Source organism: Oncorhynchus mykiss, chromosome 25 (genome assembly GCF_057628025.1).
Source record: "Oncorhynchus mykiss isolate SJ-2025 chromosome 25, ASM5762802v1, whole genome shotgun sequence".
Classification (NCBI taxonomy): Eukaryota; Metazoa; Chordata; class Actinopteri; order Salmoniformes; family Salmonidae; genus Oncorhynchus; species Oncorhynchus mykiss.
In genome coordinates, this window is record NC_143046.1 from 50,941,629 (window position 1) to 50,957,508 (window position 15,880).

General features: G+C 41.9%; 1 protein-coding gene across 1 annotated transcript in view; it reads left to right on the forward strand.

The window, feature by feature from the left end:
* Positions 1–15,880, forward strand: part of LOC110505249 (MAM domain-containing glycosylphosphatidylinositol anchor protein 1-like) — a 36,301-nt gene that overhangs the window by 16,571 nt on the left and 3,850 nt on the right. Inside the window, exons 4-7 of the mRNA XM_090219292.1 lie at positions 1,022–1,235; positions 2,554–2,850; positions 10,619–10,885; positions 11,362–11,510. Of these exons, the coding sequence (XP_090075418.1) occupies positions 1,022–1,235; positions 2,554–2,850; positions 10,619–10,885; positions 11,362–11,510 (927 nt within the window). The remainder of the gene's footprint in view (positions 1–1,021; positions 1,236–2,553; positions 2,851–10,618; positions 10,886–11,361; positions 11,511–15,880) is intronic.

Below are 15,880 nucleotides of genomic sequence, written 5' to 3' on the forward strand. Positions count from 1 at the left end.
GAGTGCTTGTGTTTCCTGGCCCAAGCAAGTCTCTTTTTATTATTGGTGTCCTTTAGTAGTGGTTTCCTTGCAGCAATTTGACAGTTGATGTTGAGATGTGTCTGTTCCTTGAACTCTGTGAAGCATTTATTTGGGCTGCCATTTCTGAGGCTGGTAACTCTAATGAATGTATCTTCTGCAGCAGAGGTAAACCTGAGTCTTCCATTCCTGTGGCGGTCCTCATGAGAGCCAGTTTCATCATAGTGCCTGAAGGTTTTTGCTACTGCACTTGAAGAAACTTTAAATGTTCTTGAAATTTTCCGAATTAAATTACCTTCATGTCTTAAAGTAATTATGGACTCTCGTTTCTCCTTGCTTATTTGAGATGTTCTTGCTATAGTATGGACTTTCAGTACGCACACCTGCCTTTCCCCGTCATGTGCATCAACGCTCATTGGACTCACGTGGACTCAATTACTTGTGTAATTTCCTTCCCTACATCTGTCTGTTTCCTAGCTCTGTTTTCTGCTTCGGGATTGTTTGTCATATGTCCTTGTTTACCCATGTGCTGATGCTGTTCCTGTCGTGTTATTTGTCCGTTCCTGAATAAATGTTTGACTTCCTGTACCTGCTTCTCCTGTCTGCCGTTGGTCCTCACAAACACATTAATTGAAATGCATTCCAGGTGACTAACTCATGAAACTATTTTAGAGAATGCCAAGAGTATGCAAAGATGTCATCAAGGTAAAGGGTGGCTACTTTGAAGAATCTCAAATATAAATATATTTGGATTTGCTTAACACTTTCTTGGTTACTTCATGATTCCATATGTGTAATTTCATAGTGTTGACTTCTTCACTACTATTCCACAATGTAAAAATGTTTAAACATAAAGAAAAACCCTTGAATGAGTAGGTGTTTCCAAACTTTTGACTGGTACTATGTGTGTGTGTGTGTGTGTGTGTGTGTGTGTGTGTGTGTGTGTGTGTAGCAATATATTAACACAATTAAATAACATCTTGCTATATTATTATACTATTAGGTGAACTACACGTGGTACCAGAATGCGGTGCTCATCTACAACTCGGACAGCCTGATTGTGCTGCACAGCGACCCAGACATGGCGCCTGGTACTAGCAGTCTGGAGATCGTGGACATGAAGTTCCACGACCAGGCCACCTACAGCTGCGTGGCCAACTTCCCCGGGAGCACAGTGCCCGAGCTGAGGGTAGATGTCAACATCACCCAGAACAGCGGTAAGGGAACTGTTCCTTTGTTCTGTTGCCATGTTCACGTGCTATTAGAGTTATTGGACGCTCCTAGTTCCAAGTGGGAAATTTCACTTTACCATCCAAGTCGGATTTACAAGTGGGAAACACAGAGAGGATGTTGTTACCCGAGTTGCCGAGTAGTGACGTTTCACCACTGACCTTTCACCTTTTCAACCAAAAGATGACAACAAATCCATTTATGATAATTACAACCTTATCAGTAGGGATAATTGAATTTGTTTGATCAGGGAATCATACTGAGATCAAGGTCTCTTTTACAGATGAATTACATAAATGACAGAAAATACACACATCAAATATAAATACAAAATGCAAGCAGAAAGAAGAACACAGTCAAAAAAAACGAACACATTCATCAGTAATAAGGTCCTCAATCAGCTTTCTGAATTACCCAGGAGGCACCAGAACATCAAATTGAAGAACATGTTGAAGAAAACTAAAAGCTGATTTCTAAAACTCAGTTGAGACAAAAGCAATTTCCAGAGTTAGCCATCCCTGAGACTGGGTGTGGTACGTCATATGTCTAAAGTTTACCAATGACTTTTAGTAAAAAGGGCTTTATAAATTAAAACATTTTTTTCTGAGGTCTTGGCTGATATCTTTTGATTTTCCCATGATGTCAAGCAAAGAGGCATTGAGTTTGAAGGTCGGCCTTGAAATACATCCACGGGTACACCTCCAATTGACTCAAATGATGTCAATTAGCCTATCAGAAGCTTCTAAAGCCATGACAACATTTTCTGGAATTTTCCAAGCTGTTAAAAGGCACAGTCAATAGTGTAACGTAAACGTCTGACCCACTGGATTGTGATACAGTGAATTAATCTGTCTGTAAATGGTTGTTAAAAAATTACTTGTGTCATGCACAAAGTGGATGTCCTAACCATCTTGCCAAAACTATAGTTTGTTAACAAGAAATGTGTGGAGTGGTTGAAAAACGAGTTTTAATGACTCCAACCTAAGTGTATGTAATCTTCCGACTTCAACTGTATATATAACCACTTTAATATCCAATAGAAATAGCCTTGCTAATGTCAACATTTAACCTCACTCACTCTCCCCCTCCACCCTTCGTCCGGCTGTCCTCATCTTTCTTTATCTTTCTTTCTATAAACCCTGGTTTTCCTTTGGGCAACCCTTTCTAAAATATTTTCTTGCCCTCCTCCCTCTTCCTCTCTCTTCCACTCTTCTCTTTATTTCCCTCCTCACTCCCCCCTCTCTCCCATCCCACTCCCTTCACACGCCCTCTTACACCCATCCCCCTTTCTGCCCCCCCTCACAGTTACTCCCCCAATTTTAACGGTGCCAGAAGGGGGCCAGGTGGTGAGCGTGAGGGAGGGAGGCACCACCGAGCTGGTGTGCCTGGTTGATGGCAAGCCCCGCCCACCCGTGCTTTGGTCGCGCGCCGACAAGGACCTGACCATGCCCACGGGTGAGTGGGCGGTGGAAACACGCGACGGGCGCCTCCGCCTGACCAACGTCACCCGCGACCTGATGGGTGCCTACCGCTGCCAGACGGCGCCATACAATGGCCTCAACGTCAAGCCACGTCAGGCACAGGTTCAGCTGAATGTACAATGTGAGTCGCAAAGTGCTACATTTTCCATGAGATGTCTGTTTATTGTTTATTGACCTATATGGTGTGCAAGGTTTTGTTCAGTCCAGTAGTAACACACCTAATGAACGAATCAAGCAATCTTCACATTTTTTGATTGGTTGAATAAGCTGTGTTACTGTAACAGAGGTCATTCAGAACCACAGTTGTAATGAGTGATGTTTGCCTGAGACCTGAAGACCTGATTCAGTTTGCCCAGCTAACAATATTCTGTCATTAAAACTCAATCAACAATTTTTTCAAATCGATAGCTAGTAGTATTAGATTAGAATGGACTGCCGTCACTGTCTCAATTCAATTTCCAACTCTGTTACTAACATACAGAACAACGTTGCTAATTAACAAATGGTATCAGAAACCAACCCGTCTAAGTGTGCATACCCTGTTTATTGCTTGTGCGAGCAATTAGCGACTAAGCTATTAACAAACACCCCCCTTGTTTACATTTAGACTTCTTGGTAGTCTGCAGTAAGAGTGCTTTTGCCTGCTGCGCTTCAATAATGCTTCCATTATGAAGCGGGCTCGTTCATAAAGTTCAAAACCCTAAAAGCCTTAGAATTCATGAAGATTTCTCTTCTCTTGGCCCCATCACAAAGGCAAGCCAGAGAGCCTATTCATTAACTGTATGGTATGTGATGTTGCTTGACGCTCATGAAAATACACCTTCCCACTTTACAGTTTTGTAATGGTGCCATTGAAGGTGTGTTAGTGTGTTTTGTTTTCAATGTGAGCTGTGCCATTGTTGAAAAGAACTGTGTCCTCATTTTCTCACCATCCTATACAGTTCACTTTAGTATGCGCTATTGTGTAAACTGTGAAATAAAATAATATAAATCGGTGGATGAGGCAAACAATACAATCCTGGCCATAGAGAAACAGAGGCTCAAAGGATAGCCCTGAAACGCACATTGTTCCGCTGCCTGTATTTCCCATGAAATGTGATGTGCAGTATGGCCCCCTTGATGTCCACCCAACTATACCCTTAGCCGCTGAAGAATAAGGAACAGAGGAGTATTCAATTGTGTCAGGCCCATGGGGCCAAACAGAAAGGAAACTATGTGGTCCGGTCAAAAATGCAACTCATTTCTACTTTTGATGGATTGGTTGTCCGTGAATGCTTTGATTGGACTGATCATGTCAACATCATACTTTCAAAATCTTAGCTAGCAAGATAGCAGTCATCATCATGAATTAAGTCAACAATCTACTGGCAAATCCTTTTCATTCCTTGTCATATGAAGAGAAATAATGAAGAGAAATTATATATAATACGTATCGGTGCTCATCGGCCATTGGACATAAACATTACACAACAAGTTGGAAATCGCAAATGCCAGTGGTTCAGATAAAATCAGTGGCTAACTGCAGGCATTGCAAAGCAATCAATTTCTGCTATTCAGTGGAGTAGGTGTGTTGTCCAAGTCTGGGATTAAGGGTATATTTTCCAAGCTTTAAAGGACATTTGCCATGCTGTCAATCCAGCATGACTTCTGCCATGCTCAAAACAACTGGAAGCTCGGAACTGGGAAATCTCAGACTTGAATGAGTTCAAGACAACTGGGAACTCTGACTGGGAAAATACGTTTTGAAGTTGGGAACTCGAGCCTCTTTCTCGAGCTTTGACCTTGAAATCTCTGACGTCATCATCATTCAACCTTTTTCCTAAGTTCCCAGTTGTCTTGAAAGCACCATTAATCCATAGAATGCCAGCCTTTGATGACAAAGTTTGATGACAAAATTTGACCACGAGGGACCCCTGCGCCACTGTCCTGTTGAAGTGAGCACAACAACGTGAGTCCAAAATTGTATTGTATGCTACTGCATAAATTATGTAATATGCCAGGGAGATATGACCAGTATACTGTAGCTAAGAAAGTAATACTAAGTGTATGTTGTGTAGTAAACTGTTAGTAGCCCATGTGACTCACCCTAATAATTGTGTCCCTTTTCCCCACATAATTTAGCCTATTGTTCTGACTTGGTGGCGCAAATGTAGCCTATAGCCTGTTTTAGAAACATTTAATCATTGAATATTGTAGGAGCTTTCATTGTCAGCTTCTTTGCCCCCTTTATTTATCCTACGGTTCTGATGTTGTGTACAGGGAGAATTCTGTAAGAACGGCCCATGTTCTGAGTTCTGTCACTGTAAATTTCAAAAGTGCTGAACACATAGCTATATTGACTACGTCTGTCCTAACTCGCTCATTAATGTCTTAATCGAAATTACGGATGTTTATGCCATAGTTTGTACATCTCAATTGTCAGTAGAAACCACATTTGTTTAAGCAAGTCAGCCATATCAGCTATGTTTTTAAAAGGCAGTAAATTAGTCTGAATGAACTGTTTTGCTTCCAGACAAGGCTCCGTTGATAGCTAGGTGTAGCAGTGGTAAGGTGTTGGGACAGCTTTATGTAGGCCCTAACAGTTTGTGGGCACTGTTTGTTACCGTTATTGTGCAATGAATGTGTTGTTTAGTGTTGTGTAGTGACTTTGCTGGCATGCATCTAAAAATTTGTTTTTTTGCCCCACCAAGATTTTCCAGCTAAAATTGCCACTGGATAGGCTAGATGGGTTGTTGTTGCAGACACCTATTCAATCCTCTCAGATCTCCACAAGTGCCTTGTGGATAGGGCCTTAAAGGTTGTTTGGGATTCATGGTAAAGGATATGCCCAAACCAGCTTGCTTAGCGAATGAAGCTAGTTTAGCCCCAAATGCATGCTAGCTTCAGTAAAGACTACTATGACATGGAGCTGTCATTCCAAACCCTTGCAACCCACATCCACTGTCCGTCCACATCGTGAGAAAGATACTGCTAGATTTACAAGACTGGCTAATGCAGGTGGGGCGGAAGGGCGACACTAGTCCACTTCAATGATTTATTGGAGAGAGAGAGAGAGAGGGATTAGAGAGAGAGACAGAAGAAGATAAAGTGTAACTGAGAGAAGATAGTTAGTGATCAAGAGAGGTAAGGAGAGAGAAATGGAAGGAGAAAAGAGAACCAGGGAGAGGAGGGAGAAGGGTGAGAATAAAAAACGGAGAGGAAGAGAGAGTGAGGTAGAAGTTGCAGAAGCCCTTTGCCAGGGAGCAATCGGCGCTTTGGAAACCAACGATTCCCCCTTCCTTTCCCCCCTCCCTCCTTCCCTCCTGGTTTGTATTTATTTATTTGTTTATTAATTTTGTTTTGTACCCTTCATTTGTTTTTGTACCCTTCATTTAGCATTTTTGATCGATACCCGGGGAAGATGCTTCTCTATAGTTAAGGGAACTCCCCTCTTTCTCTCTTCCTCCATCCTTCTCTCCTTTTCTCCTCTTCCTTCTTTTATACTCCCTAGCCCTCCCTCTCTTTCTAGCTCCTCTTACCATGACATGGATGTTGTTCCTCATTGCTATTCTCATCATCAATTAGGCAGCATCTCACTCTGTCTCCCTCTATCGCTCTCTCACTCTTGTCTATTGCATATCACCTCTCTCCCTTCTGTGTCCCTTTTGTTTTTCCTCCCTCCCTCGCTCCGTCTAGCTGACTCAATCATCTCCAGTCTCTCTCTCATTCACTCTAACACTACACTCTCTCCGTCATCCGTCTTCCTCCATCACTTTCTCTTTTCACTACACACACACACACACATACACATACACATACCACCTTTTCTCCCTTGCACTCAATGCAGATCAATCTACCCAATCTACCCTGTCTACCATACTGTAAATGTCTGGGGACTAAGTGATATGTCTGGATGTGTTTGTGTGTGGATTTGTGTTTGTGAGAGAGTGTCTGTCTGCCTCTATGTCTGTCCACCCTGGTTCGAATCCAGGCTGTATCACAACCCCCCGTGATTGGAAGTCCCATAGGGCGGCGCACAATTGGCCCAGCGTCGTCTGGGTTTGGCCGGTGTAGGCCGTCATTGTAAATAAGAATTTGTTCTTAACTGACTTGCCTAGTTAAATAAAATACAATACACAGCTCTGGAAAAAAAATAAAGACACCTGCAAAATGATCAGTTTCTCTGGTTTTATAGGTATCTGTTTGGGTAAAATTAACATTTTTGTTTTGCTCTATAAACTACAGACAACATTTCTCCCATATTCCAAATAAAACTAGTGTCATTTAGAGCATATATTTGCAGAAAATGACAAGTGGAGAAAATAATAAAAAAAGATGCAGTGTTGTCAGGTAGGTAGTTGGCTGGATGGGCTATTTACAGATTGGCTATGTACAGCTGCAGCGATCAGTAAGCTGCTCTGACAGCTGATGCTTAAAGTTAGTGAGGGAGATATGTCTCCAACTTCAGTGATTTTTGCAATTCGTTCCAGTCATTGGCAGCAGAGAACGAGAAGGAAAGGCGGCCAAAAGAGGTGTTGGCTTTGGCGATGACCAGTGAAATATACCTGCTGGAGTGCGTGTTACGTGTAGGTGTTGCTATGGTGACCAGTGAGCTGACATAAGGCGAAGCTTTACCTAGCAAAGACTTATAGATGACCTGGAGCCAGTGGGTTTGGCGACGAATATGTAGCGTGGACCAGCCAACGAGAGTATACAAGTCGCAATGCTGGGTAGTATATGGGGCTTCGGTGACAAAATGGATGGCACTGTGAACGACTGCATCCAATTTTCTGAGTGGAGTGTTGGAGGCTATTTTGTAAATGACATTGGCGAAGTCAAGGATCGGTACGATAGTCAGTTTTAAGGGTATGTTTGGCAGCATGAGTGAAGGAGGCTTTTTTGCGAAATAGGAAGCTGATTCTAGATTTAATTTTGGATTGGAGATACTTAATATGAGTCTGGAAGGAGAGTTTACAGTCTAGCCAGACACCTATGTATTTATAGTTGTCCACATGTTCTAAGTCAGAACCGTCCAGAGTAGTGATGCTAGTCCGGCGGGCGGGTGTGGTCAGTGATAAGTTGAAGAGCATGCATATAGTTTTTCTAGCATTAAAGGGCAGTTGGAGGCCACGGAAGGAGTGCTGCACGGCATTGAAGCTCATTTGTAGGTTTGTTAACACAGTGTCCAAAGAAGGGCCAGATGTATATAAAATGGTGTCGTCTGCGTAGAGGTGGATCAAAGATTCACCCCCAGCAAGGGCGGCATCATGGATATATACAGAGAAAAGAGTCGGCCCGAGAAGTGAACCCTGTGGCACCCCCATAGAGACTGACAGAGGTCCGGACAACATGACCTCCAATTTGACACATTGAACTCTATCTGAGGAGTAGTTAGTGAATCAGGCGAGGCAGTCTGCCAATAAGAATGTGGTGATTGACAGAGTCAAACGCCTTGGCCAGGTCGATGAAGACGGCTGCACAGTACTGTCTTTTATCAATGGCGGATATGATATCGTTTAGAACCTTGAGCGTGGCTGAGATGCACCCGTGACCAGCGGAGAAGGTACTGTGGGATTCGAAATGGTCGGTGATCTGTTTGTTCACTTGGCTTTCGAAGACTTTAGAAAGACAGGGTAGGATGGATATAGGTCTGTAACAGTTTGGATATATAGTGTCTCCCTCTTTGAAGAGGGGAAGACCTCGGCCACTTTCCAATGTTTGGGAATCTCAGATGAGTGTTGGCGGATAATTTTAGGAAGAGAGTGTCCAGATTGTCTAACCCAGCAGATTTGCAGGGATCCATATTTTGCAGCTCTTTCAGTTGAACATCAGCCGTCTGGATTTGGGTGAAGGAGAAGCGTTGGGGGCTTGGGCCAGTTGCTGAAGGGGTTGCACAGCTGTTGGCCGGGGTTGGGGTAGCCAGGTTGTCGGTATCAGGTCCTTATTTAAAGATAGATTGTTTCGCCCCTTCCACAACCACTTGGTGGAACTCAAAACTACAGTGCTGGTTTTTCATTATTTGGTCCATTATGCATGAATGTGAAGACTCAACATTTTTTGTTTGCATGTCATGCTTAAATTTGTTAATCTTCTCAACCAAAATGTTATTCAAGTGGTTGGCAATATCAAAGGGTTTTGTCATGAACAAGCCATCTGCCTCAATGAAGGATGGAGCCGAGCTTGCTTTTTTGCCAAAAATTTCATTGAACCTCTTGACACATACCAACAAACAGGTGTGATCATTCTCCATGGTACCTGCAGCATACGCTCAAACCGGTGGGATTAGAACGCTTATTTAGAATGTCTAGTTTCGATTGACGCAACAGTCGGTGTTTAAGCTAGCCATATTGTTCTTTCACAGAAACATTTTGTATCAAACACAGTCCTTAGAAAGTTTTTGTATGCAATCAGATGCAGTTCAGATATTCACATAAGTAGCTACAGCATATCACAATAATCCAAACTGAAAAATGTAGGCTACATTAGTCCTAGCTTTAACTGAGAAGAGATTGACATAACACAAGAGATCATATTTAGCTAACTCTCGGCTGACAGAAACCACAATATGAATTAGCTAATTGCAATTACAATTAATCACGTCACGGGGGAGCTCACCATTGCTCAACATAATTGTGCACAACACTTTCTAAAAATCTAAAGTAATAGCCACCATGTTTGTTTTTTTGCTTCAACCAAAGATAAGAGGAGGAGACTAGAAGAGTTTGGTCTGTTAACAGTCTGCATGTTGAAGGGGGTGTGTCGTCTACGATTATTCACTTCCCTTCATTTCCTTCCAGAACTTTACTCAAAAGATAAGTGAAGCATTCCTTCATCTAATTTTAACATCTTTGGTCTGACAGATGTTTACGTGACACCCAGAATACAGTGTATAATGTCAACAAACATGTTGCAACACATAGCTTGCAAATAACTTAGCATTAGCTCATTATAATCAGTAGATCTTTCAAAAAGTGTTTTACAAACATCACAGGTGTCATATTTGTCCCCAGTACTTGAAAACATGTGAATAAAACTGTAAATACATTATATTCATATACATGCATACTGGATGCTACAGTAAACCTTCAATACGATATACAGAAAATAAGGCACTTACTTTGATAGGAACGCACACATGTCCAAAGTTATTATTTGGAAGTAAAACAACAGTGAATGCAATATTAGCACCAGCCAGAAAATGTGCCGCAGGGGGGAAAGTATATGCAAGACTGTGCAAATGTCTGCATTCTTGTTCTGCGGAAACACCTTGTTTGTCCAGCTCATTATTGCTTCAAACATAAATTGTCTGCAACAGTGAAATGGGCTACTTCTATGTGTTAAATTTGTACAGCATTCTCACTCACGGGTGCAACAAATACAGTATATTTCAAGGCATGCCTCAAAATATGTAAATAAGCCAGAAACAACAATAGCATGCACCCACTAGTGGTCAAAAGGTTTTTGGCGCTTCAAAATGACTGTAAGGAACTATATTCTGTGGGGTGGAATTACCAATGAAAATACTGCAATTCTTTTCCCAGCCCACAGCATTTTCCCACAATGCACCATCATTTAAACCAGTATGCTGCAGTATAATGTTTCAGAGTATTTTACTGTTGATCATGCCAAAAATGTATTTGTATAATTTACAGTTTTCTGTTACAGCGCACTGCTGTGAGGCTGGGGTTTTAGCCCACATAATGTATTTATTATCATTAATACATCTCTCCCTCCCTCACTATCTTCCAATATTGATATTTCTCTCCTTTAAACCTAGGAGAGGAGCTGCTTCTACTACTAGACTATGTGGGGACACTTTATTTGAAGAGTATCTACATAAGGAAATCATAACCCGTTTATAACGCATATATAACCAAATCATTAACACCATTTTTCCTCCCTACACTCAGATGCTCCAGTCCTGGACCCGGTTTTCCAGGATGTTCGCTCGCCCAACTACCAGTTTGTAACCCTGCGCTGCATCATTCAGAAGTCCAACCCGCCACACATGGCCAGCATCCGCTGGACGCGAAACGGCGAGCCCCTGACCTCCCTGACCCCAAACCCCCAGGAGAACCCGCAGCTGAAATTCAAATTGGACCCCAGCAACAACGGCACGTACAAGTGCCATGTCAACAACGGTGTGGGCTCTTCTACCTGCACCTTCAACATCTCATGTGAGTACCAGAAGCTGCTGAAGTTTCTAGTGGGGTTGTGGTCAATTCCATTTAAATTCAATCAATTTGGGATGTAAATTGGAATTTCCATTTACATCCTGAATGGGCTAAATTGAAATGGAATTGTCCCAGGTTACTGGAAATTGATTTGACCTTGTTTCCTGGTTTCATTTCATAAATTTGCACCTTGACTTGACAGGTTAGAAAAAAGACTGGATAGGTGGGGAGCAGAAATATCGTTATGGCTACACCTACAAAAGAGAGTTTCGCTTTGTGTGAAATATAGGACTGAAAATTAAGTATATGAAAACTTTGAAAACTTTTACTAATGGACTTAATCTGACCCACTGATACGCAATAGATAAAAGTATTAAACCAACCAACCAACTAACTCTCCCCCTCTCTCCTTCCCCCTGTTCTTCTCCCTCTCTCCCTCCCTCACCTTTCCCTCACCTCTCCCTCCCCCAACACTGTAGCCCGTCCATACAACGCTGAGTTCTACTTTGACACGCCCAACCCCATCCGCAATCTGAAGGGCAACAACTTCTCCTACAACCTCCAGTGGACCCAGAGAGAGCCCGTGGCTACAGACCGGATCATTGGCTACTGGGTCAACGTTCGCAATGTGAGTCACTCATACAGACACTCACTCACTCACTAGGGATGTGCACAGGGTTTTGAATATTATCCTTTCCTTTTCTCTTCCTCTCTATCCTCCCTTCATATTCCCCATCTCCTTCCTTTATTCTCCTTTCTCCCTTTCTCTTAAAACTTCTTGTAACTAGGGGGCAGTATTTTCATTTTTGGAAAAATAACGTTCCCAGAGTAAACGGGCTATTTTGTCAGGACAAGATGCTAGAATATGCATATAATTGACAGCTTAGGATAGAAAACACTCTAAAGTTTCCAAAACTGTAAAAATATTGTCTGTGAGTATAACATAACTGATATTGCAGGCGAAAGCCTGAGAATATCCGGGAAGTGACTCATGTTTTGAAAGCTCTGCGTTCCGATGCATCTCTATTGAGCAGTGAATGGGCTATCAACCAGATTCCTTTTTCTACGTATTCCCCAAGGTGTCTACAGCATTTTGCCGTAGTTTCACGCATTTATGTCGAAGAATGAGCGTAAGCGACTATATTGCGTAAGTGGTCACCTGATGGCTCTGAGTGATTCTTGCGTAAAATACAGAGGTAGCCATTTTTCCTCTCGGTCCTACTGAAAAGCCAACTGTCCTTGTTGATATATTATCGAATAGATATTTGAAAAACACCTTGAGGATTGATTATAAACAACGTTTGCCATGTTTCTGTCGATATTATGGAGCTAATTTGGGATATTTTTCGGTGTTTTCGTGACTGCAATTTCCGGTCGATTTCTCAGCCAAACGTGAAGAACAAACGGAGCTATTTCGCCTACAAAAATAATATTTTTGGAAAAAAGGAACATTTGCTATCTAACTGGGCGACTCTTGAGTGAAAACATCCGAAGCTCAAAGGTAAACGATTTAATATGATTGCTTTTCTGATTTTCCTGACCAAGTTGCCTACTGCTAGCTGGACATAATGCTATGCTAGGCTATCGATAAACTTACACAAATGCTTGTCTTGCTTTGGCTGTAAAGCATATTTTCAAAATCTGAGATGACAGGGTGATTACCAAACGGCTAAGCTGTGTTTCAATATATTTAACTTTTGATTAGGAATATTTTCTAGTAATATGTCCGTTGCGTTATGCTAATTAGTGTCAGATGATGACAGCGATCCCGGACACGGGTAGTTACAACAGGTTTTAAAGCCTGTGATGACAAATGAACCCCCCTCCCTCACTTTTGGTTTTTGGAATATGGGAAACACATCTGAGAGTGTTTAGGCCTATATGTAAATGTAATCTTAAATGTAATATACGTTAATGTCTTTCCTGTCTTGAAGGTGATACGTCATGACATTGCATGTGTTGCAAAATCTATACCTATGTAGCTATGCAAAATGGCAATCCTGCATAGTTGTGTAGCAAAAACATGCAGATGTGTTCAGCCCCACAATGAATTATTACCCAGCAGCATACCACCCTGCATTCCACTAATGACTTGCCTTTGAAGTTAAGCATGGTTGATCCTGGATGGGAGACCAGATACAGCTGTAAGTGGGTTTTGAGGGCCAGTAGGAGGCACTCTTTCCTCTTCTGTAAAAAACATTGCCCTGTGTAGGGTGCGGGATGTTAAATGGGTCCTATCTGTGGTCACTAAAGATCCGATGGCACTTATCGTAAGAGTAGGGGTGTTAACCCTGGTGTCCTAGTTAACTTCCCAACCTGGCCACCTACTGTAAACATCTGCATCTTCCAATTGGCTCATTCCTCACCCATTTAACTATTCCCCAGGTCGTTGCTGTAATTGAGAATGTGTTCTCAGTCAACTTATCTGGAAAAAATAAATTAATTAACTTGATGCGTTTTTGCATTGTGAAAGTGAATCATAAATACGGCTTTAATGTCTCGGCCCTTTTACTTTATTTATTTTTTCTTTTTCACCTTTATTTAACCAGGTAGGCAGGTTGAGAACAAGTTCTCATTTACAATTGCGACCTGGCCAAGATAAAGCAAAGCAGTTCGACACATACAACCACACTGTTACACATGGAGTAAAACTAACATACAGTCATTAATACAGTATAAACAAGTCTATATACGATGTGAGCAAATGAGGTGAGATAAGGGAGGTAAAGGCAAAAAAAGGCCAAGGTGGCAAAGTAAATACAATATAGCAAGTAAAACACTGGAATGGTAGATTTGCAGTGGAAGAATGTGCAAAGTAGAAATAAAAATAATGGGGTACAAAGGAGCAAAATAAATAAAATAAATACAGTAGGGAAAGAGGTAGTTGTTTGGGCTAAATTATAGGTGGGCTATGTACAGGTGCAGTAATCTGTGAGCTGCTCTGACAGTTGGTGCTTAAAGCTAGTGAGGGAGATAAGTGTTTCCAGTTTCAGAGATTTTTGTAGTTCGTTCCAGTCATTGGCAGCAGAGAACTGGAAGGAGAGGCGGCCAAAGAAAGAATTGGTTTTGGGGGTGACCAGAGAGATATACCTGCTGGAGCGCGTGCTACAGGTAGGTGATGCTATGGTGACCAGCGAGCTGAGATAAGGGGGGACTTTACCTAGCAGGGTCTTGTAGATGACATGGAGCCAGTGGGTTTGGCGACGGGTATGAAGCGAGGGCCAGCCAAGGAGAGCGTACAGGTCGCAATGGTGGGTAGTATATGGGGCTTTGGTGACAAAACGGATTGCAACGGCCCTGAGGTGGTCTTTCTAAGCATCAGTGTAAGGCATTGAGGCAACATTGTGTGGTGGTTGTTTGTTCACTGGGAAGGGCCTGAAGTTGTCTTCCATCAATGATCCAATGTAGGCTAGTGGTCTAAAGTACACCCTGGGTACAAACACTCTGAACATGCACATGAAACGTTGGTTTGACCACTTACTTTCTTTGTTGTAAATTTGTAAATTTCAGGTGTGGCAGTTGACAGGACATGTGACAGTTGACAGGACATAGCAATGTTCCCCCTTAGCAACTCTCTCTCTCACTCTCTTTCTCACTCTTCCCGATGGCCTCCTAATTTCCCCATTAAACAACGTAATCAGCTATTCATAGAAACCTTGGCCCACATTAAGAGAAGGAAAGACAAAGAGAGAAAGAAAAAGAGAGAGAGAAAGATAAAGAGAGAGAGAGGTAAATAGGGAGATGGGGAAGAGAGGGAAATAAAGGGAAAGAGAGGGAGAGGGGAAGAGAGCAAGTATGTTGTTGAATTATACAAGAGCTGCAGTATTCAAAGAAAAAAGCGCACACACACAATTGAAGCCAGAAAGGGAGAGAGTGAGTTAGGGGGCTGGATTAGTCAGCTTGGTTTTGTGCAGCTGAAAGCTAAACGCCATGCTCTTTAAAACTCATTCCTTAAGTAAGCATCTGCTGGGAGACACAGGAATTAGCATCTTGCATGCTAGTTGGTAGGATAAGTTTCGTGAATGAGTTTGCACACTCCTTCTGCTGCTTGGACATGTACAGTATGCATTGTTGTTGATGCCCAACTAGCACATAATGTTCTGAGAACCATATGTTTCTTAGAGCATGGTGACAGCATGGTTGTCCTATGGTTATTTTGCACACAACCTTCCCCAATCTTCTGGAAATGGCTGCGGATACCCAGCCTACACATAACGTTCTGAGATGGGAATATTTCTCAGCTGGGAATTTCAGTACTTGAGCGTAACATTTCCTAAAAGTTTCCTCATGGTTCTAATTAAATACATTTTCTCAGACCATTTCACACATACCAAGAAATGGGTGTGATCATTTTACAATGGTCCCTGCAGCGTACGCTCAAACCAATGTGATTAGAACGTCCAGTTTCGATTGACGCAACAGTCAGCATTTCAGCTAGCCAAACTGTTTTTCACAGAAACATCTTGCGCCAACACAGTCCTACAAAGTTATATCCTGAATGTGACCAGTTCATTTTTGGATGCAATGTTCAGACATTCACAGAAGTAGCTACAGCATAACACAATCATCCAAACCGGAAAATGTAGGCTACATTTGTCCTTGTGCTAACTGAGGAAAGATTGAAGTAACATAAGCAGTCATATTTAGATAACGCCCAATTTTTCAGTTTTTGATTTGTTAAAAAAGTTTTAAATATCCAATAAATGTCGTTCCACTTCATGATTGTGTCCCACTTGTTGTTGATTCTTCACAAAAAAATACAGTTTTATATCTTTATGTTTGAAGCCTGAAATGTGGCAAAAGGTCGCAAAGTTCAAGGGGGCCGAATACTTTCGCAAGGCACTGTACATACACCTTAGCCAAACACATTTAAACTCAGTTTTTCACAATTCCTGACATTTAATCCAAGTAAAAATCCCCTGTTTTAGGTCAGTTAGGATCACCACTTCATTTTAAGAGTGTGAAATGTCAGAATAATAGTAGAGAGGATGATTTATT